The sequence below is a fragment of the Salvia hispanica genome, chromosome 1 (assembly GCF_023119035.1).
Source record: "Salvia hispanica cultivar TCC Black 2014 chromosome 1, UniMelb_Shisp_WGS_1.0, whole genome shotgun sequence".
Classification (NCBI taxonomy): domain Eukaryota; kingdom Viridiplantae; phylum Streptophyta; class Magnoliopsida; order Lamiales; family Lamiaceae; genus Salvia; species Salvia hispanica.
The window spans coordinates 20202674-20220454 of NC_062965.1; the positions used below are offsets into that span (position 1 = coordinate 20202674).

At 31.2% G+C, this 17781-nt stretch overlaps 3 protein-coding genes across 3 annotated transcripts; 1 reads left to right on the forward strand and 2 right to left on the reverse strand.

Moving 5' to 3' along the window:
* Positions 1–4049: 4049 nt before the first annotated feature.
* LOC125217039 lies at positions 4050–6809 on the reverse strand. The gene is made up of 7 exons (XM_048118865.1): positions 6468–6809; positions 6281–6367; positions 5678–5953; positions 5300–5470; positions 5032–5085; positions 4767–4913; positions 4050–4614 (listed from the first exon to the last, which is right to left on the reverse strand). The coding sequence occupies exons 1-7, from the start codon at positions 6660–6662 to the stop codon at positions 4237–4239; spliced, it is 1308 nt and encodes a 435-aa protein (XP_047974822.1). The 5' UTR covers positions 6663–6809; the 3' UTR covers positions 4050–4236.
* A 1020-nt stretch (positions 6810–7829) lies between these two features.
* Positions 7830–9785, reverse strand: LOC125207778 (GDSL esterase/lipase At5g33370-like). The gene is made up of 5 exons (XM_048107258.1): positions 9513–9785; positions 9270–9397; positions 8793–9035; positions 8448–8700; positions 7830–8292 (listed from the first exon to the last, which is right to left on the reverse strand). The coding sequence occupies exons 1-5, from the start codon at positions 9757–9759 to the stop codon at positions 8060–8062; spliced, it is 1104 nt and encodes a 367-aa protein (XP_047963215.1). The 5' UTR covers positions 9760–9785; the 3' UTR covers positions 7830–8059.
* Positions 9786–11595: 1810 nt separating this feature from the next.
* LOC125207786 (dehydration-responsive element-binding protein 2D-like) lies at positions 11596–12602 on the forward strand. Its single transcript, XM_048107271.1, has one exon. The coding sequence runs from the start codon at positions 11674–11676 to the stop codon at positions 12307–12309; it is 636 nt and encodes a 211-aa protein (XP_047963228.1). The 5' UTR covers positions 11596–11673; the 3' UTR covers positions 12310–12602.
* The last annotated feature ends 5179 nt before the right edge of the window (positions 12603–17781 follow it).

Here is a 17781-nt window from a genome sequence, read left to right on the forward strand (position 1 = left end):
CACTTTGATGCATTCATTGTTGTCTCACTTTTACTCAACTCGAATGTTAAGAAATACTAATATTAAAAAAGTGAGTGAAACAATTTTTTCTATAATAAAGATTGAGTAAGACATGTATTATCAAACGGATAAAGTGAGTAATATATAAAGTAGGATTGACACTCTATTAACTTTTGTTATTTGTCCATGAAAATAGTCTCATTTCACTATTTTAGGATGTCTATAAAAAAACATCTTATTTCTAAAAATGAAAAGTTTCATTTTGGTACATACATTACCAACTTTTTCTCTCTATCTTTCTTACTTTATCTATTTTTATTTAATCTTTCTTATTTTATCATTTTTTATTAAAACCCGTGTCATCCACGAATATGACTGTTTTTTTTAGACGAAGGAAGTATTTTTTTCACATTTTCAAATTTCAAACTGCTAAATAGTAAGACCATTATTGGAATATGAAGAGAGTATTAGTTTAGGAATTTTGGATGACGCGAGCGACGAAGGGTTGATTAAATAATTTTAGTCTATGAATCTTCCATATGCATCAATCATTGTTTAGTTTGAGCATATTTTATCTGCAAAAAGTTCTAAGTGGAAGCGGCTGTAAATGATGATCTACGCTTTGGCTATCAACTTATAAAGATAAAATATGATTTCTATTGTTTTACAACCATCGATCTAAGTTATTCTTAATTTGAACATTTTAAAACAAATGCTAAGGTAATTATGTATCCTAATTGAACATACTGAACCCTAATTTATATTTATAAAAAAAAAAAACATTAATATGAAAAAGAAAAAATACTAAAACAAAAGAAAGTACTGTAATATACAAATGGGCATTACAATATAGGAAACAGAGAGAAATACTAAAAAGTTGAAAATGAAATACGAGTAAGACATCAAATATTAATTAAATGGTCCCAATAAGTGATAGTTCAAATGATATATTGTTCCAAAATCATAAACTCCAAATCTTGTCATATTAATTTACTCATTTATAATTCTTCACTTCATTCATTAGACTTTTGCCGATACTTCCAATTTCCATTTATTTTCAAATTCTATTTCGTCTTTATGCCTTTTTATGAGTGATTCCTATGAACTTTTTTTTAATTAGTACAATAGAAAACATATAGTTCGAATATTCTGCACCACAATATAGTCTTAATGTTTTTCTTTTTTCTTTTTTCATTTTTCTTCTGATTTTGATTTTGATTTTGATTTTCGATTGGTGCAAATACGATTTCGACAGTTTTTCTTAATACTACTCCTACTAGTTTATGTTAAATTGTTAGTTGGGACCATCGTGAAATTTTCAAACCGCCATTGTCAGAGATGCAATTTTTTTTATTAGTTAAATATTATGAATCAAGGATTTTTATTTATTTATTAACACTAAATAGTAGTATGACTTTTTGAGTCGAATTGATTATTTGATTATGATTATTTAAAAAAAAATTGTGAATGTAAGATGATTAGTCGCCGCATAAGATTTGATTTAGCAATCTAGCTAATCACTCTTGACGGAATCTACAATTACCGTCATCTTTTTTCACTAAATAACTTATAGATTAATATTTATAATCATGTTGATATAATTATATAAAATTATTTTAAAAGTTGTGAATATAATATTATACTCGTGGAATAGTGATACCATGTTACTCGTAGATATATACATATATAAGGATTTATGAGATTATTACCTGCTAATTACATTGGAACAAAGACAATTCAAGAAACTCGATCGTCAATACCAAATTAACTTAATTTTGTAGCTCATATTTCTCCAATTTGTGTGTATTATTCCTCCAATCCAAAAACAAAAAAAAAAAAAACAGCAAAGAAGATTCAATTAGATTCTTCTCTATAAAAAAATTGTCATACAACTGTCATGAAAGAGACTGATAAGTTACAGAAGCGAAAAAATGAATAAATAAATTACTGACTTCGTATGAAATTAATAAATTGATGGTTACTTACTACTATTAAATTATTATTAATTAACCACTCACCAATCGAATTAAAAATATTTTAATCACGTCATTTGATTAACTGCTTGATGTTTAATCAACTCTTCAACTGTATATTCTAAATTTATATATCTTCTCATATTTCATTAATTTTAATTTGGATCTAGCAACTAATTAGAGGTTGTGTATGAACCACGTTGTTGCTGCGCCACAATTACTATTGTCTTTATGCCTTATTAATTATGAGTGATTTTCGACCTTTATATATATAAATAATGATTAGTATTTTAAAAAATAACTGTGAATATAACATGATTAGTCGCCGCATAAGACTTGATTTAGCAATCTAATCACTCTTTGATTCATGGAATCTACAATAACCGTCATCTTTAGAAATTTCTTTCTCTAAATCAAACTTAAAGATTAAATTAATTACATCTATAATCGTATGCATATAATTATATGAATTTATTTTTAAAATTATGAATGGATTATTTGTACTCGTGGAAGATTGACACCATGCTAATTACTCGTAGAAACATATAGTAGTTGATTTAATTAAGAGTTTACTAATCAATTACCTGATGATAATTACATTGGAACAAAGAAAATTCAAGAAATTCGATCGTCAATTCCAATTTACCTCAAATTTGTAGCTCTATTTAAAGGTGAAGTATTTCTCCAATTTGTGTGAATTATGCCCCAATCCACAAAAGAACAGAAAAAAAGATTCAATTAGATACTCCCTACAAAAAAAAATAAAACAATTTTGTCATACTAAGTGTCATGAAAGAGATTGATAAGTTGCAGAAGCGAATAAAATGAATAATAAATTTCTATGACTTCGTAATGAAAAATTGATGGTTACTTACTACTATTAAATTACTACTAATCCAACCACTAATCAATCGAGTTAATGTATTTTAATCACGTCATTTGATTAACTGGTTGATGTTTAAATCGTCAACTGTTTATATAAAAGTACTGTAAAATATTCCCTCATATTTCATTAATTTTAATTTAGATTTTACTAGTCTCAACCACGTCGTTGCTGCCCACAGTCGCAAATATTATTTGGAAACAATGTATTTTCTCGAAGTGACTTATTTTTAGAGAAATTAAAAAAATTCCACTAATATAAAATGTATTGACGAAACAATTCGTGGCCCTTTACTTTTATGTAAAAATTTATAATCCACAAAAATATAATCAACTTTGAACTATCATATATTTAATTACTTTTACGAATACAATATAATTATATAGAAAGTAACTATGCACCAAACGAAAGATAAAGACCAAATATTTATATACTATCTAATATGATAATACTTAATAACTTAAACAACAACAAAAAAGAAAAATTATATTTACCCGTGGCGCATTTGTCGGATCTATATCCTAATTAGTGCTAATCACGATTATTCTTATATTAAATGGTGATGATGTAATTATATAATATTTAATTAGATAGGCTAAATTACAATTAGTAAATGACCTCTCAGAAAGAGAAGTGGTCACTTCCACCAAAGGGTAAGTCAATAAACTCTTTTATATACCTATTTTTCTATGTTTACTTTATGAAAATGATGCGTAGAAAATCTCAGAAGACCAATTATAAAATATAGAAGACTTTGTTGTAGGGAATCTCAATGACATAAAGATTCTTGACGTTAATTAAATGAATCTAAGTTTGATGCTATGAGAGAGGCAAGTTTTGAATAAACAAATGCAACTATTATATGCAAATACTATTAAATATTTGGCGAATTATATCACTTTATGGAGTAATGTTAAATATATTTACTGATAAAAAGTATACCTAATGCACTTATTTTGTTTTAAAAATGTAAACTAGGCTCAGTATTTTGAAATGGGATGATAAATTTGTGTGATATAGTACTTATTGTGTCTTATTCAAAGCAAAATATTTCATATTTTATGAGATCTAAGTAAAATGAGAATAAAATAAAAATATACTATATTTTGTATTTTTAAAAATATGTTATTTTAAGTGTGACATCTAAACGAGAAAATGTATTATTCAAAGAAAATGTTCTCTACACGGACACATGTTATGCTTTGTATTTCAAGCTCCAACACATATTCAAATTTTGTAAAAAGAATAACAACATTGATACATGATCACAATGGCGATCTACATTCATTATGAAAAAAATAATAATTATACATTTATATTCATCTAAAAATATTTCATTAAGGCTATTTTTTCTTCTTTTAGCCTCAAAACATTGTAAAATTATGGACACAATGGATTTCTTCCAGGCCCACCATAGTAAAAATAAGTGCCCCATCGATCATTATAAGAATTCTTAATGTTGTAACAATTTATGTTCTCAGCTAAGGTTGTGATGTCTCGGGCCGATATCAGGCTGTTGTCCGAATCCACAATCTCTAAATTTCTGAAATAACTGGCTTTGCCGAAGCCCTCTTGGGCGAACCGGCCCGAGCCCATTTGAGTGGATGTGTGTTGGTTATCAGGCCGAGAGTTGACGACCTCGCCGCCCCATTCGACCATCGTGGCCCGATCCGATAAATGGGTGAAGAGCTCCACGGGCCAATAGCCCACCAATGTGCGGTCCCCAAAGCCCAGCCACCAATTTCCCGACTTTGGATCCTATTAATTTAAAATTCCAATATTAAATAAATAATTGTTATGCATAAAAATGGAACGAGAAATTTTGTACAGTAAATAATTCGAACTCAATTCCTTTTTATTTTCCCTACAAAAATTATATAGTACTTATTAAGTAAGAGATGTTATGTAACCTTCCATATGAGGATGGTGATGTCGAATTGATCTCCGGCAACGGAAGACACCGGAGAAATGGCTGCTCCGATGGCTATTCGGCTGCTCGTTTGGACAAATCCTGAGCACAAAAGATTATAGCATCCTGTTGCTTCATATGCATCGCTCTGTATATTAAATAAATTAATTTATATAAATATAAACTAGAATATAGATTTAATTTCCTTGGATCAAGGAATGAATTAATAAAAATTTAAAATATAAGAAGCAATAATTAAAACTTACAGTCCAATAAGTGAATAATCTTGGTCTACTGTCTCCGTACATCTCCGGACTAACCTGACTAGTATAATCATCAATTTTCAAAATTCTAATAATAATAATCAACTCAAATAAATTTTCATTACTAATCACAAAATGCAGCATGATAATGTTAATATTCATATTATATTTGAAGATAATATGCCCACTCAAAATATTCTTTTTGCGAAAACTATAAGAAATGGCGAATCAAGAACGAAACTTGTGGGATGGGTCAGAACAATCGACATACCTGCCAGCCGGCTTCAATGCTGTTGAGGTCTGAGCCGTCGAAGGAGCCGGAAAGAACCCAAATCTGAGATAGGCTGAACTCGCTCGATCGCTCAACCGATGGGTCCCACACGTTGATTGTTGCTTTTGCCCCATATATCGCGTCCGACGAAGTCGTATATGCGATTGCGTGCTTCACATAAAAATTAATTGTATTATTGAGTTGTATTTCAATTAATTATATTATTCAATTTATTTCTCAGACGATATAAAAAAAACAGTGTTTAACTAGCACTAAAATACTCGCTAAAAAATCAAAGTGTTCGATAAAATAGAATTACTAGCACATTAACATGCGAATATTTATCGATCGGTGCATATACAAAAACTCAAAACATACCTCATGCCCATTGCCCGCAATATTTGGCACGGCGGCTCCACCTCCGGTGGTGGTGGCGGCGAGAGGCAAGAATTGAACTGATTTCTTGCCGAAATCGTACAAAGATTTAGCCCTCAACACATCTTGCATCGAGCTACGCCTAACCGGAACTGTCCCCTTTGGGCAAAGCTGTCCCTTTTGATGCCACATTTGCCACACTCCTCTAAATCCATCCACACTTGTGCTCCCATTTGTTTTTTCCATTTCCACTTCTTTTGGCATTCTAGATGGCACCCTCTAATTAAGATTTTAAAATATATCAACATTTGTAAGTTATTATATACTACTACTACTTAAGTCCATTGCCAATAACTTTGGTAATTAACGAAATGTGTTTTAATGCGAAATTGATCAAGTATTGGTAATTAACAAAGTATGTTTTAATGCGAAATTGATCAAGTATAAGAGGAACTGAGAGTAAAAATATTGAAGTACTGTTATTGAAGAATGAAACGCATATCATTTAAAGATATAAACTTAGCAAATATCGAGGGTTACTAATTTTTGTGGACAATTTAAAATGAAAAAATCATGACTATTGATCGTAAATAAGATGAGTAATACCTGGATTTTGTGATGTTTCAAAAGAGGATGGTCTAGAGCTGGTTGTCTTTTTTTATGTACACAATCTATGATATCTCCATCTGGGCTCTGAGGAAACAAAGCAATATATACAAGATCAATTTTTTAAGAATTAATTAAATAATACTAATAAATTATAAATTTGAGTGTGTATATGTATATTGTATACCTGAATAGTTAGGACAGGAGGCTTGTTGATCTTGTCTAAATGCCTCTGGATTCTGGCTAGTCTCAAGCTGCTAATTTGTTTATATTTTGTATGGTTGAATGAAGTGGATATGGCCAATGATTCTTGGCACAAAATTGCAACAAAAAATGGGAAAAGAAGAGGAATTATTGAAAATCTTCTTGCAGCAATTCCCATTTCAAACACACACAGTAACACAAATTAGGTGTTACACCATTCTTCTAAAACACTAACATATGCATGGGATTTATGTAAGAATAAGTGAAATATTTGTTTATTTCTCACACACACACTGGAGGTATGAGGCTGAAATAAGGATAGGAAGAGAAGGGAAAAAGTAGAGGTATCAAATGTATAAACTTGAATCATCATAAATTTATAATAAATCATTTCACAACTACCTTTTAAAAGTAATAAAATATTAATGCAAAGCATCTGTCTACTGCCACCCACACAAACTTCCCCTTTAATTCTCCTCCAAACACACCACTTCCAAATTTCTTTTCTTCTCAGTCACTCTTTAGTTAATGGTTTCTTTAATTAATTTTCCCCTAATATATTAATTCAATGCATGTGATAAGATGTACATTTATATATGCTTGTACTTTTTAGGCTTAAAATTGTGACATAAATATTACTTTGTGTTTTGCTTTTTATTTGGTTAGCCAGTCCATTTCATTTATACTAATTAATTAATTAATTAATCTTGAATGATATGATTAAGGAACATTAGCTATGTACTAACATTTTTTTCTTGACTAGAAATATAAAAAGCTAAAAAAGATGAAAGTCAATAATTCTAGGAGATTGGTGTGTTTCTCAATTAAAAAGAAAATAAAAAAGAGGGCAAGCCTTTTTTCCAGCTCATTGTGATTTATATATGTATATTATATTGACAACTTACTTAAAGTAAGCCTACCTTATACGTTATAATGTGCATAAATTAATTTACCATCGTTCTAATCTTTTACTCTACGAAAAGAAGATGTCGAGTTGTTGTATGTTATAGTATTTTGGTTTCAAAATTAGTTCACGCCGTGATGTAATTACATTTTAATGGTCAAATCAATACATATATTTAATATTATTATAACCCAAAAAATATACACATTCATATTTCCAAAATTATATACATATATGTAGTTTTGGAAATTTTAAAGCTGGAGTTTGTGAAATTATAACTTTTACTTAAAGAGAGTAAAAAAACCTTTTTATATATCTCTTCGCTCGTTCATATTAGTCTACAAATTATTTTCATTTTAATAAATTCACGATTGATCTAATCAATTCGGTCATACATGCATCATGTATCAAAAGAGGGTGAGAAATAAAAAGAGAGATCCATTTGGAAAAACTTCAATCAAGTGGTATCCATTATCCATTGGTGAACATTGGACCAATTATAGGAGAAAGAAATACTTCAAATACAACATCAATCGAATTTAGAAATAGACATACAACAACAATCAAATAGAGAGGTTACGTAAATGAAAAACACAACACAAATCTTGCAAATATTACTAACACTCGGGCTGAATTTAGGCCCAAGTATAGTAAGCTTCTCGAAATGGGCCTCAAGCCCTTGAGTCCATAGCCATAATCGCACTAAGATTCATTGGATAAACATATTTTTCTGAACCCTCCAAGATTTGTTGGACTATCAATCGATTGGCCCTTTCAGTTGGATGGAATGGATCCCAAAAAACATATTCATCTCTATTCGAACACAAATTCGACAACGGCGTGCAAAGGCCCAGCCCGTTATACGGGCCCTGTCCACAACAAGCTTCCTTTGAGGTCCTAAATCCTGTTTCAGATAGTAGTAATTATAGAGAAAACGTGTTATCAATCAGTCGTGGTTCGTTGTCAAAATTGCAAACAAACAATATACTCCTACTACATGAGTATGAATTTAAATATAAATAAAAAAAGATTAGAGATTGAAAAAAGCAAGAGACATACCAAATTGTTTAGGATTGGTGATGAAATCCATATGCATTTGATTAGTGTTGGCGGCAATGAATACATCTTTACCACACTCATTGTTGAGCTTTGTAAGCATTTTAACAAGTTGAGGGTTGAATAGTGATGCAGCCTTCATCAATTCTTGTGCGCATTCGCCTCTTCGACTATGTTGCGCCAGCTCTGCTGGGACGCACCCCAACGGCCCCGTCCCGGTCACTAGAACCCGGCGGGGTCCAAGTTTGTAGAGTCTCTGTTAATGAAATAAATGTTCACATGACATAATATATGTTCGATATTATTATGTTTTTTATATATTAAGTTGTATCGAAGTTAGATTCTTACCTGCAGAACCTTTTTGTATTCGGAGATGACAAATGGCACATATTTTTGGAGGGAGTATTGTTGTGATCTTACAGAATATGGGACCAAATAATAATTATTGACAAAATCATTTCCTCCCAAAGTAATGAGAACAAGTGATTCTTTCACACGTTTGCGGGCTTTTTCTTTGCCAATTAGTCCCTTTAGTCTTTCCTGGTATTCTTCAAAATAATCAAGCTGTTGGTATATCCTAATTATATTAGCCTGCAATATTGAAAAATGCAACCTTTAAATATTTCCAAAAATAAAGGGAAAATATGATTATTTACTAGAAAAAAAGGAATCATTTTATATGGTAAATTTTTGGGCTACTAAAAAACCAATCAGATCATAGTAGAGTATAAAGAATAAATCACAAAAAAAAGTTAGTATTATATACTCATAATTAAAATTTGAAACAACTTAAATTATCCAATAAAAAGAATTGGAATTACTTACAAATTGATATCCAGTATCATTAAGCACTCCAACACCAGCAGAAGCAAAGTTGGCACCAATTAGTAGATTTTTCCCTCTAAGCTCAGGACTCAAGTATGGCAATGTAGCTTCCCAACCCATTTTTTCACCTAAAATTAATCACAATTCAAAAAAATAATTAGTAACAAATAGGTAAAATTGTTCTCTAAACTTTTATTTATAAGCAACAAAGTATATAGTAACATAATCGATATCAAAACATACTAATTATATCAGGGATGTTGAGGCCGTTAGAGAAACGTCCGGTGGGGCGGTGGGATGGGTAGTCAATCCCATACGGAGGCGAATCCGCCCTAGCAGTGGTGGCCAAGTAGTTGTTGTTGCCATTGTCCACCAACGAGTCTCCGAACACGAAGAACGCTTTGGATTCGGCTTGAATCATTGAAAAATTTGTTATAAAAACAAACCAAAATATCGATAGAGGACCTAACATGTGAGCTAATTTTGACATTTTTCACTTAGATGTAAATACCAAAAACTTTGATACTATTTCTATATGACTAATTTTATGATATGGTGTTCAACACATTGATTGGACTACATATATATAAGCATGTAAATGTACAATTATAGGTTAAGAGGCTAGTATTTTTGACCAACATTTGTGTATAAAACCCTAGAGAAAATCAATAACCAGAACTGGGGGTTGATGTGTAGCTATAGGGTTCAATAATTTGGTGCATTGTGGTCAAATTTCAGGCTGGCTAGCTAGGTTATAATGACTCATGTATTGTTATATAATCTTTTTTTATCAAGCTTTAATTGCACATATTTCGGCTATTTGTACATTCCAACTAGAAAAAATTTATATTTTTTGTTTCTTAAGTTAATTAAAAAGAAGAATGGGATATTATAAAATATTTTAGGGGATAAATTTGTGCAACTGTCACAAACAGCTACTCCCAACCACTTAATTTCCATGTAGCTTATTTGGAAACTAGCTCTGCTATTTAATTAATTCCTCTGTAAAATGGGTATATATTTTATTTATAACACATGGAAAAATTATAAAATAATTTATAAACTTAATTACTGCAAAATAATAATTCAAGGTTCAAAATTGATGGTTCCCTTTTTTTAAAATAACTTTAAAAGATCAATTAATTGAAGCTAATTGATTTGCATAAATTTGGAATATGCTGATGAGTTTTTGATATCCGGTTTTCTCAACAAAAGATGAAAATTTTGCCTGACTTATTGGTCAAATAAATCTGTTGATACTGAATATACACGAATTTAATAATTATCCACTTTGTCGGACAATTTAATGCAATAATTAAAGCCAAATTTTCAGACCTTGAAATAAATGGGCTGAATTTGAAGCCTAGTATCTTAGGTCATATACAAAAGTGGGCTTTCTAAGGCCTACTTAATGAATAACCACGAAAGCGCGCTCGCGAATTGTTATTTCAAAGCAATAATTTTATTTCTTGTTGGGCCTTAATAATGTGTCCATAATTTGCTCCAGGTCGGCCCAAAATACCACGACCCTTTTTGAGAAAGTTAAACGACATCGTTTATAACTCTTTTACTACCTCCATCCAAAAAAATAAAATAAGTTATAAATGATACAGATTTTAATGAATAATTGGTAAAATTAGAGAGTGGGGGAAAACTGGTGAAAGTAGTGCTAGTGAATTGTGGTTCCTTATTCTGTTCCCAAAGAATATGCACTTTGGGTTTGACACGAGCTTTATTGTAAAATTGGTGAAGTAAGAGAGTGATAAAGAGAAAAAGTAATTAAAGTATTGTTAGTGGGGAATGAATTTCACCTCATTAGATAGAAAAGACTTTTCAAGATTAGAAAGTGCATATTTTTATGAGACGAACTAAAAAGAAAAGAGTGCATATTCTTGTGTGATGAAGGGAATAGTATTTAATTGTTCAAAACTTTCTATATTTAGAAGGTGGTCTAATTTTGATGGACGATCCAAAATGATAAACTGATCTGTATTTTGAGGAAGAAAGTTGCACTGCGACAAATTCAGAATATAATTTTAAAAAAAACACTTATTTGGGGTAAAAATTTTCTACAGCCTGAAATGCATGACGATAAAGATAGAAGTGTCTTTCTTTTTATTATAGTTTCATGAGGAGGGATGTAAGATGGCCACTCTATTTCCTTAACGGTTATTATATATGGTAAATATTTGGGTAAAAAATCTAATGTCCAAGTTCATAGTAACGAGATTTTTATAATTTCACGTAACTAATTACTACAATTTTCTTTTACCATAGTACTATAATACGAGATCAATAAATACATGTCACACAATTTACAAAAAAAAAGAATATATTGTGCACTCACACTCCCACCACCCTCTCTGCACACTCTCTTCCCCTTAATTCATCTCTCAACAACCAAATGGACTCCTTCGCCGCCGCAAAGCGATCCCTCCCCCACCCCCCCAAGCAACCCCCGCCGGAGAAAAAATCCGCCGCCGTCCGCCGCTCCCGCAAGGGCTGCATGCGCGGCAAGGGCGGCCCCGAGAACGCCCTCTGCACCTACCGCGGCGTCCGCCAGCGCACGTGGGGCAAGTGGGTGGCCGAGATCCGCGAGCCCAACCGCGGGGCCCGCGTCTGGCTCGGCACCTTCAACACCTCCCTCGAGGCCGCCCAGGCCTACGACGACGCCGCCAGACGCCTCTACGGCGCCGCGGCCAAGCTCAACCTCCCCGCCACCGACTCCGCCGGTGCCGGCGACCTGCCGGCGAATATTCCGGCGGCCGGAGGTGGTGGCGACGGAGGTGACCGGCCGGTGAAGATTCCGGCGGCCGGATCTCCCTCCTCCGGCGGAGACTCTGTGGTGCCGGAGTATTACGAGGACTACTATAGGAGCGAGGGGTCGGTGGTGGACGAGGCGCGGGGCATGTGGGATATTCCGGTGGCGCCGACGCTGCTGGATGAGAAGCTGCAGGGTGTGAACTGGCCGGAATTTTCGCGGGAGGGTTTTAGTGAATATGATTTTATGGGGGATTCAAGAGTTCCATGGACTTTCTAGTTTTAAATAGAAATATAGTATATCAAATTAATCTTTTACTAGGTTTTATGTGTGTGTGTGTGTGTGTTGGGAATTATTGATCAAAGGTTTTTAATTTTAGGGAAGGTTTAAGTTTTTTTTCTTGAGATGTTAATCAAGTTTCTTTAGATTAATAGTATTAGAAAAAATTTAGGATTTAAGTATATGAAGTAGTTGTACTTCCCTTTTTTTCCCTAAGTAAATTAGGGTTTTGGGAAATATGTTTATTGTGGTTTGAGTTAATTAATGTGGAAGTGGAAGGTTTAATTTTATTATTTATTGTGTTGGGTTGATTTTCATATTTCGAAGTACTAATGTGTTTTAGTAGGAGTATAAAGGAATCTAGTAGTACTACTACTTTGTTAGCTTATTTTGGATGTAGCAAATTGTTTATATTGAAGTGTGTGACGACTCATACATATATAGCCAAGACGAAATTTATCTATTATTATGATATCTTCTCTTAGTTAAATGTTGAGTTTTTATATGTATTATACTTATATCATTTGATATACTTCAGTGCATGGATAGACACTACCCCAACAATATTTGATGGGATAATTACTTGTTAGTATTTATGAGTTAAGGATACATATTGAGATAGAGGTTAGTTTAATATGTTTGGAAGTTGATGCTTACGTAAATTTGTTACGGGCTCTAATATCCAAATCGACTGTTAAGAGCACTAATACGAGACATCTCTCTTTAAAAGTTGGTCTTTTAAAATAGGTTATCTTGTTTGATTTTATTAAGATCAAACGACTTGAAATGATGAATAGAGAAATACAACCATAACTAACGTAGTTATAACCAACAAGGACACTTGGGAATCAATTTGGACTACCAACAAGGACACTTGGGAATCGATTTGGAGTGATGCCTCATAAAATGATAGTCCGATAAAGAACCAAACGTGACAAATATGGTTATAATTATCGAAATATTACTCCTAATTAAAAGAGATCAATTGCTATACAGACTCTACTAATTTCATCTAATTTTATAATTGACGTGAGATTTGTTTGTCAAATATCCTCTCACTTGTATACATTTTACTTATCAAAACTTTGAAAGTCACAAACTTATGCAAACATTAATTTAAGCTCGAGTTATACATTTTACTTATCAAACACTTAAGTCACAAACTTGTGCAAACATTTAAGCTCGAGTTAGATTTCGCATTTTACTTTATCAAACACTTGTGAAAGCCACAAACTTATGCAAACATAATGATACGTAGTTATGCATATATATTTTAAGCATATATTTTAAATAGTAATTTTTAAAGAAATCCGACATTAATTGGTATTGAGGTGGGAGGGGACGTGTAAGAAAGAGCCGCCGTTTGCTCATCAATTGGAGTTTGTTTCAACTTAAAGGCTAAGTTAGTTGGAGAGATGGCTTTTGGGACTTTGGGGGAAGAGTTAATGACGAAACATCATTTGTCAAGATATACAGCCGGAATTACAACGTCTCAATTCATAAAAATATACTCCTACTAGTATTTTCAACATCCCAAAAATTAACATTATGTGTGAATCACGAGAATTAAACCCATTAATCAAATTTTACATATATAGAAGATTAAATCAAAGTTTTACATAAAGAATTATTCCTTGTTAATGCATTAGCCATGCATGTGTATGTGGCTTCTTGTGGCTGCGCCACGTGTAATTACCCAAAGGCTTCTATGTATGTGTTTGATATTAGGCTTCTTGTAGCTTTGCCAAGTGTACTACCCAAAGCCATGACAATTGTAATACAGTATCAAATATATTATTGTATCACATAAATTGTTTTGTTTACAAGAAGAAACTGACATCAATCTTTTTGGTCCAATCAAGTTTCTTGCTTCGGAAAATGCACCTTATAAAAATAAATTTTGCTTTAAGTATTAGAACCTACTATGTCATTCCATTAATATAAATTTAAATTGTACAGCATATTTCGCGAGCCATGCCATGGATTTGGGAGGCAAACAACTTATATACAAAGTTAATAGTTTGAGATTGTCTAAATATTTTTTTAAATTCATGACATTTTTAATAAAGTGGCTGAAGTATAATGAGGTCTAAATTATATTTACACTCAAATAAATTATAGGACATTTATTGATATTAGTAATACACTACTGAATATATAAATTTAATCAATTAATTAAGTAATTTATTTCCTATTCATATGAAATATATAAATTATTATTACTAGGGGCTTGAATTATTATTACTATTATTATTTGTTTTCTATACGATCAATCTAATTATTTCCTTATCTTTCTATTACTAGTATTTTTTTTGTATTAACTAAATGAATATTTTTTTTTTATCATATCATGTTTGTATTTAGACCTTGTATGTACAGTTACAGCATCCAATATATTGGGAGATACACCTACATCTGCCTTACTATTAAATTCGTAATTTAAATATGTACATATATTAATAAGATAAGATACAAAAAATATGACTACATACGCAATGGGAAAGTTGGATAATATTAACTTTTGACAAGAGCTCGTGTGTGGCTTTACAATTTGCCAAGTCTTAACTAAGAACAACGTGGCAATTTCACTGAAACCCATATTTTATAACGCACAACATTCTAGAAAAATGTCTAATTTCTTTACTCTTAAGCTTACAATTTGGTCAAAATAATACCATTTGCAGTCAATCTTTTCTATAAATAGTATGTGTGCATAATCTTCAAATATTTTAAGTTTATAAACCGATTTTGCCAAATTTCTCATTGCAGGATTTCGTGTCAACATATTACTAATGAAGAGGCATGCGTATTCGATTGTCGCCTAAATTGATAAAAAGATAGTACTACTAGTCAGTAGTAAATAGGGAGTACTCCCTCGTCCCATATTTAGAGTCAATTATTGTTATGATTCGAATTTTAAAAAAGAATTGAAGTGTGTAATAAATGAAGTGAGTTGGTGGAGTGTGTAATAAATGAAGTGAGATAGTCGAGTGTGTAATAAATAAAATGCGATGGTGGAGTTGGTTGAAGGTGGGTCCCTTTTGACTTTTGATTTTTATTTTGATTTATTTTAATGTGAATAATGTCATTTTTATGTAATTTTGATGAAAAATGGGGTAAAATTGTATGACCAAATATGAAAAATTCAAAGTGACTCTTAAACTGAGACGAACTTTTATGATAAAAAGTGACTCTTAATCTGGGACGGAGGGAGTAATAAATAAAGACTATTTACTAATATAAATTTAGTTTGGTACATTATCGAATAATTATGAAATTTGATTATATTATGACTAGTCTTACAATTTTAAAAATCAATTAAACAGTCATAAAATTTAGTACAAGGTTCAATTATTTCATGAACACAAATTTTGTATGTACATTATCGGAAAATTATGAAATTTGGTTATATTATGACTAGTCTTGCAACTTTAAAAATCAATATTGAATAGTCATAAAATCTGAGTTTGTTCTTGATTTATTTTGGTGAAATTATATCTGATATGGTAGAAAAAAACATAAATAGATGTCATTATAGATGAATTAAACAATATTGTCAATTCAGACCATCTCCAACCATGCACCAAAACTCATTTTTGGTGTAGATAAGTTCTCCAGCCGTACACCAAACTCAAACCCATTTTTGGGTTTTTCAATAGAATAACACCAAATATGGTGTTTACTCCAAAATTTTGTTAGACGAATACTAAAAAATGGTGTAAACTTAAATATAGTGTAAATGGTTGGAGTAAAACTACTTTTTTGTGTGACGTATACTAAAAAATGGGTTTGAATTTGGCGTAAATGATTGGAGATAGGCCTCATAAAAATAACTAAAATGTTTGACCATAAGGTATTTCTAAATTTAATAGTGGTAAAATTTTATATTTTTAATTTGTGCTACTGAACTTCATGAAATTTTTGCAGTTTGCCCAATAGTATTAGCTAGTTGTAAACGAGAAAAAGCCCAAAACTTCCCATCATGAGAAGCCTAATCAATATGGTTTCCATATAACATGAACAAATGTGCTTTTGCGAATAAAAAGGAGTAGTACTCCCTATAAAAGAAATCAATGGTAATCCTAAGCTAATGGGCCTTAAAAATGAAATAATTAAATGGTACTACCATATATTTGGAATGAAAATATTTTTTTTTAATTAATATTTCAAATAAAAAGGGGTAAATGGCAAGAAACATCATAATAGAGCTTAGCCCATATCTGTTGGACCCAAATTTAACCTTAAACTATTGGGCCTTTAATTATCATATGCTGATCTAACTTTTAATTGGGCAAACTAAAATCATCATACGTGGAGAACTAACTTTTAATTGGGGTAGACAACATAAATTATGCGGACAAAACGTCTATTTACAACGAGGTCGTTTAATATACCTAGTCACCCATAGGGTAGTGTTATATTGCTAACTCAATACCTAATTGCTAACTACAACTAAATAATAGCCACTAGATATTCAAATTAAGGATTTAGATCATCAACCAAGAAATATCAATACGATAAAAAAAAAACTTCAATAAAGCCATAGGATTAATTCCATAAAATATCAATAGGGATATTAATGTCAATTAACTACATGTTTAGTTATAACTAACTTTTAAAAGAAATCCCAAAACTTTAAATTCATATAACATATATCAAATTAAAGATAATTTTATAAGGATTCCAACGATATCATATATGCATATGTTCCGACGTCAAAATTTGAAAAAAAATTCAAAATTTTTTTAATTTTTTCGTAAAGCAGAAATGTCAACATACTATATAAAATATGTCAATATAATATATGTAGAATGTCAATATAAGCAATGGGTTAACATTCTTAAAGCATCGTGTTGACATTCTCAAAGCATTGTGTTGATATTTCCGAAACACTATATTGACATTTTCATCTAAAACCCTAATTTGACGTTTTTTTTTTATCTTTTTTGATTTTATTAATTATTAATAAAAACGAAAATTACACGTGGCAAATTGTAGACCACACGTTTTCTAAAATCCTATGGCCTTAAATTAGTTGTAGTTAGTAATTAAATGATGAGTTAACAATTGATCACTCCCTGTCACGCATATATTTAGTTTTGACAATTTCTAATCAATTCCACAATTTAAAAAAAAAAACCTTTTATATCAAAATTTTAATATTTTTTTCAATTGTTTGTGACATAAAATTTCAGTGTCCTACAAGACTTAATTTAATAACGACATCAAAACTAAATATATGGGTGTCTAGGTATATTAAACGACATCATTTAAATAAATAGACATTTTGTCAGCATAATTTATGCTGTCTACCCCAACTAAAAGTTAGTTCTCCATAGATGACGATTTTAGTTTGCCCAATTAAAAGTTGGATCAGCATATGATAATTAAAGGCCCAATAGCTAAAGGTTAAATTTGGGTCCAACAGATATGGGCTAAACATAGAGCCCATAAAGAGAATAAAAAGAACTA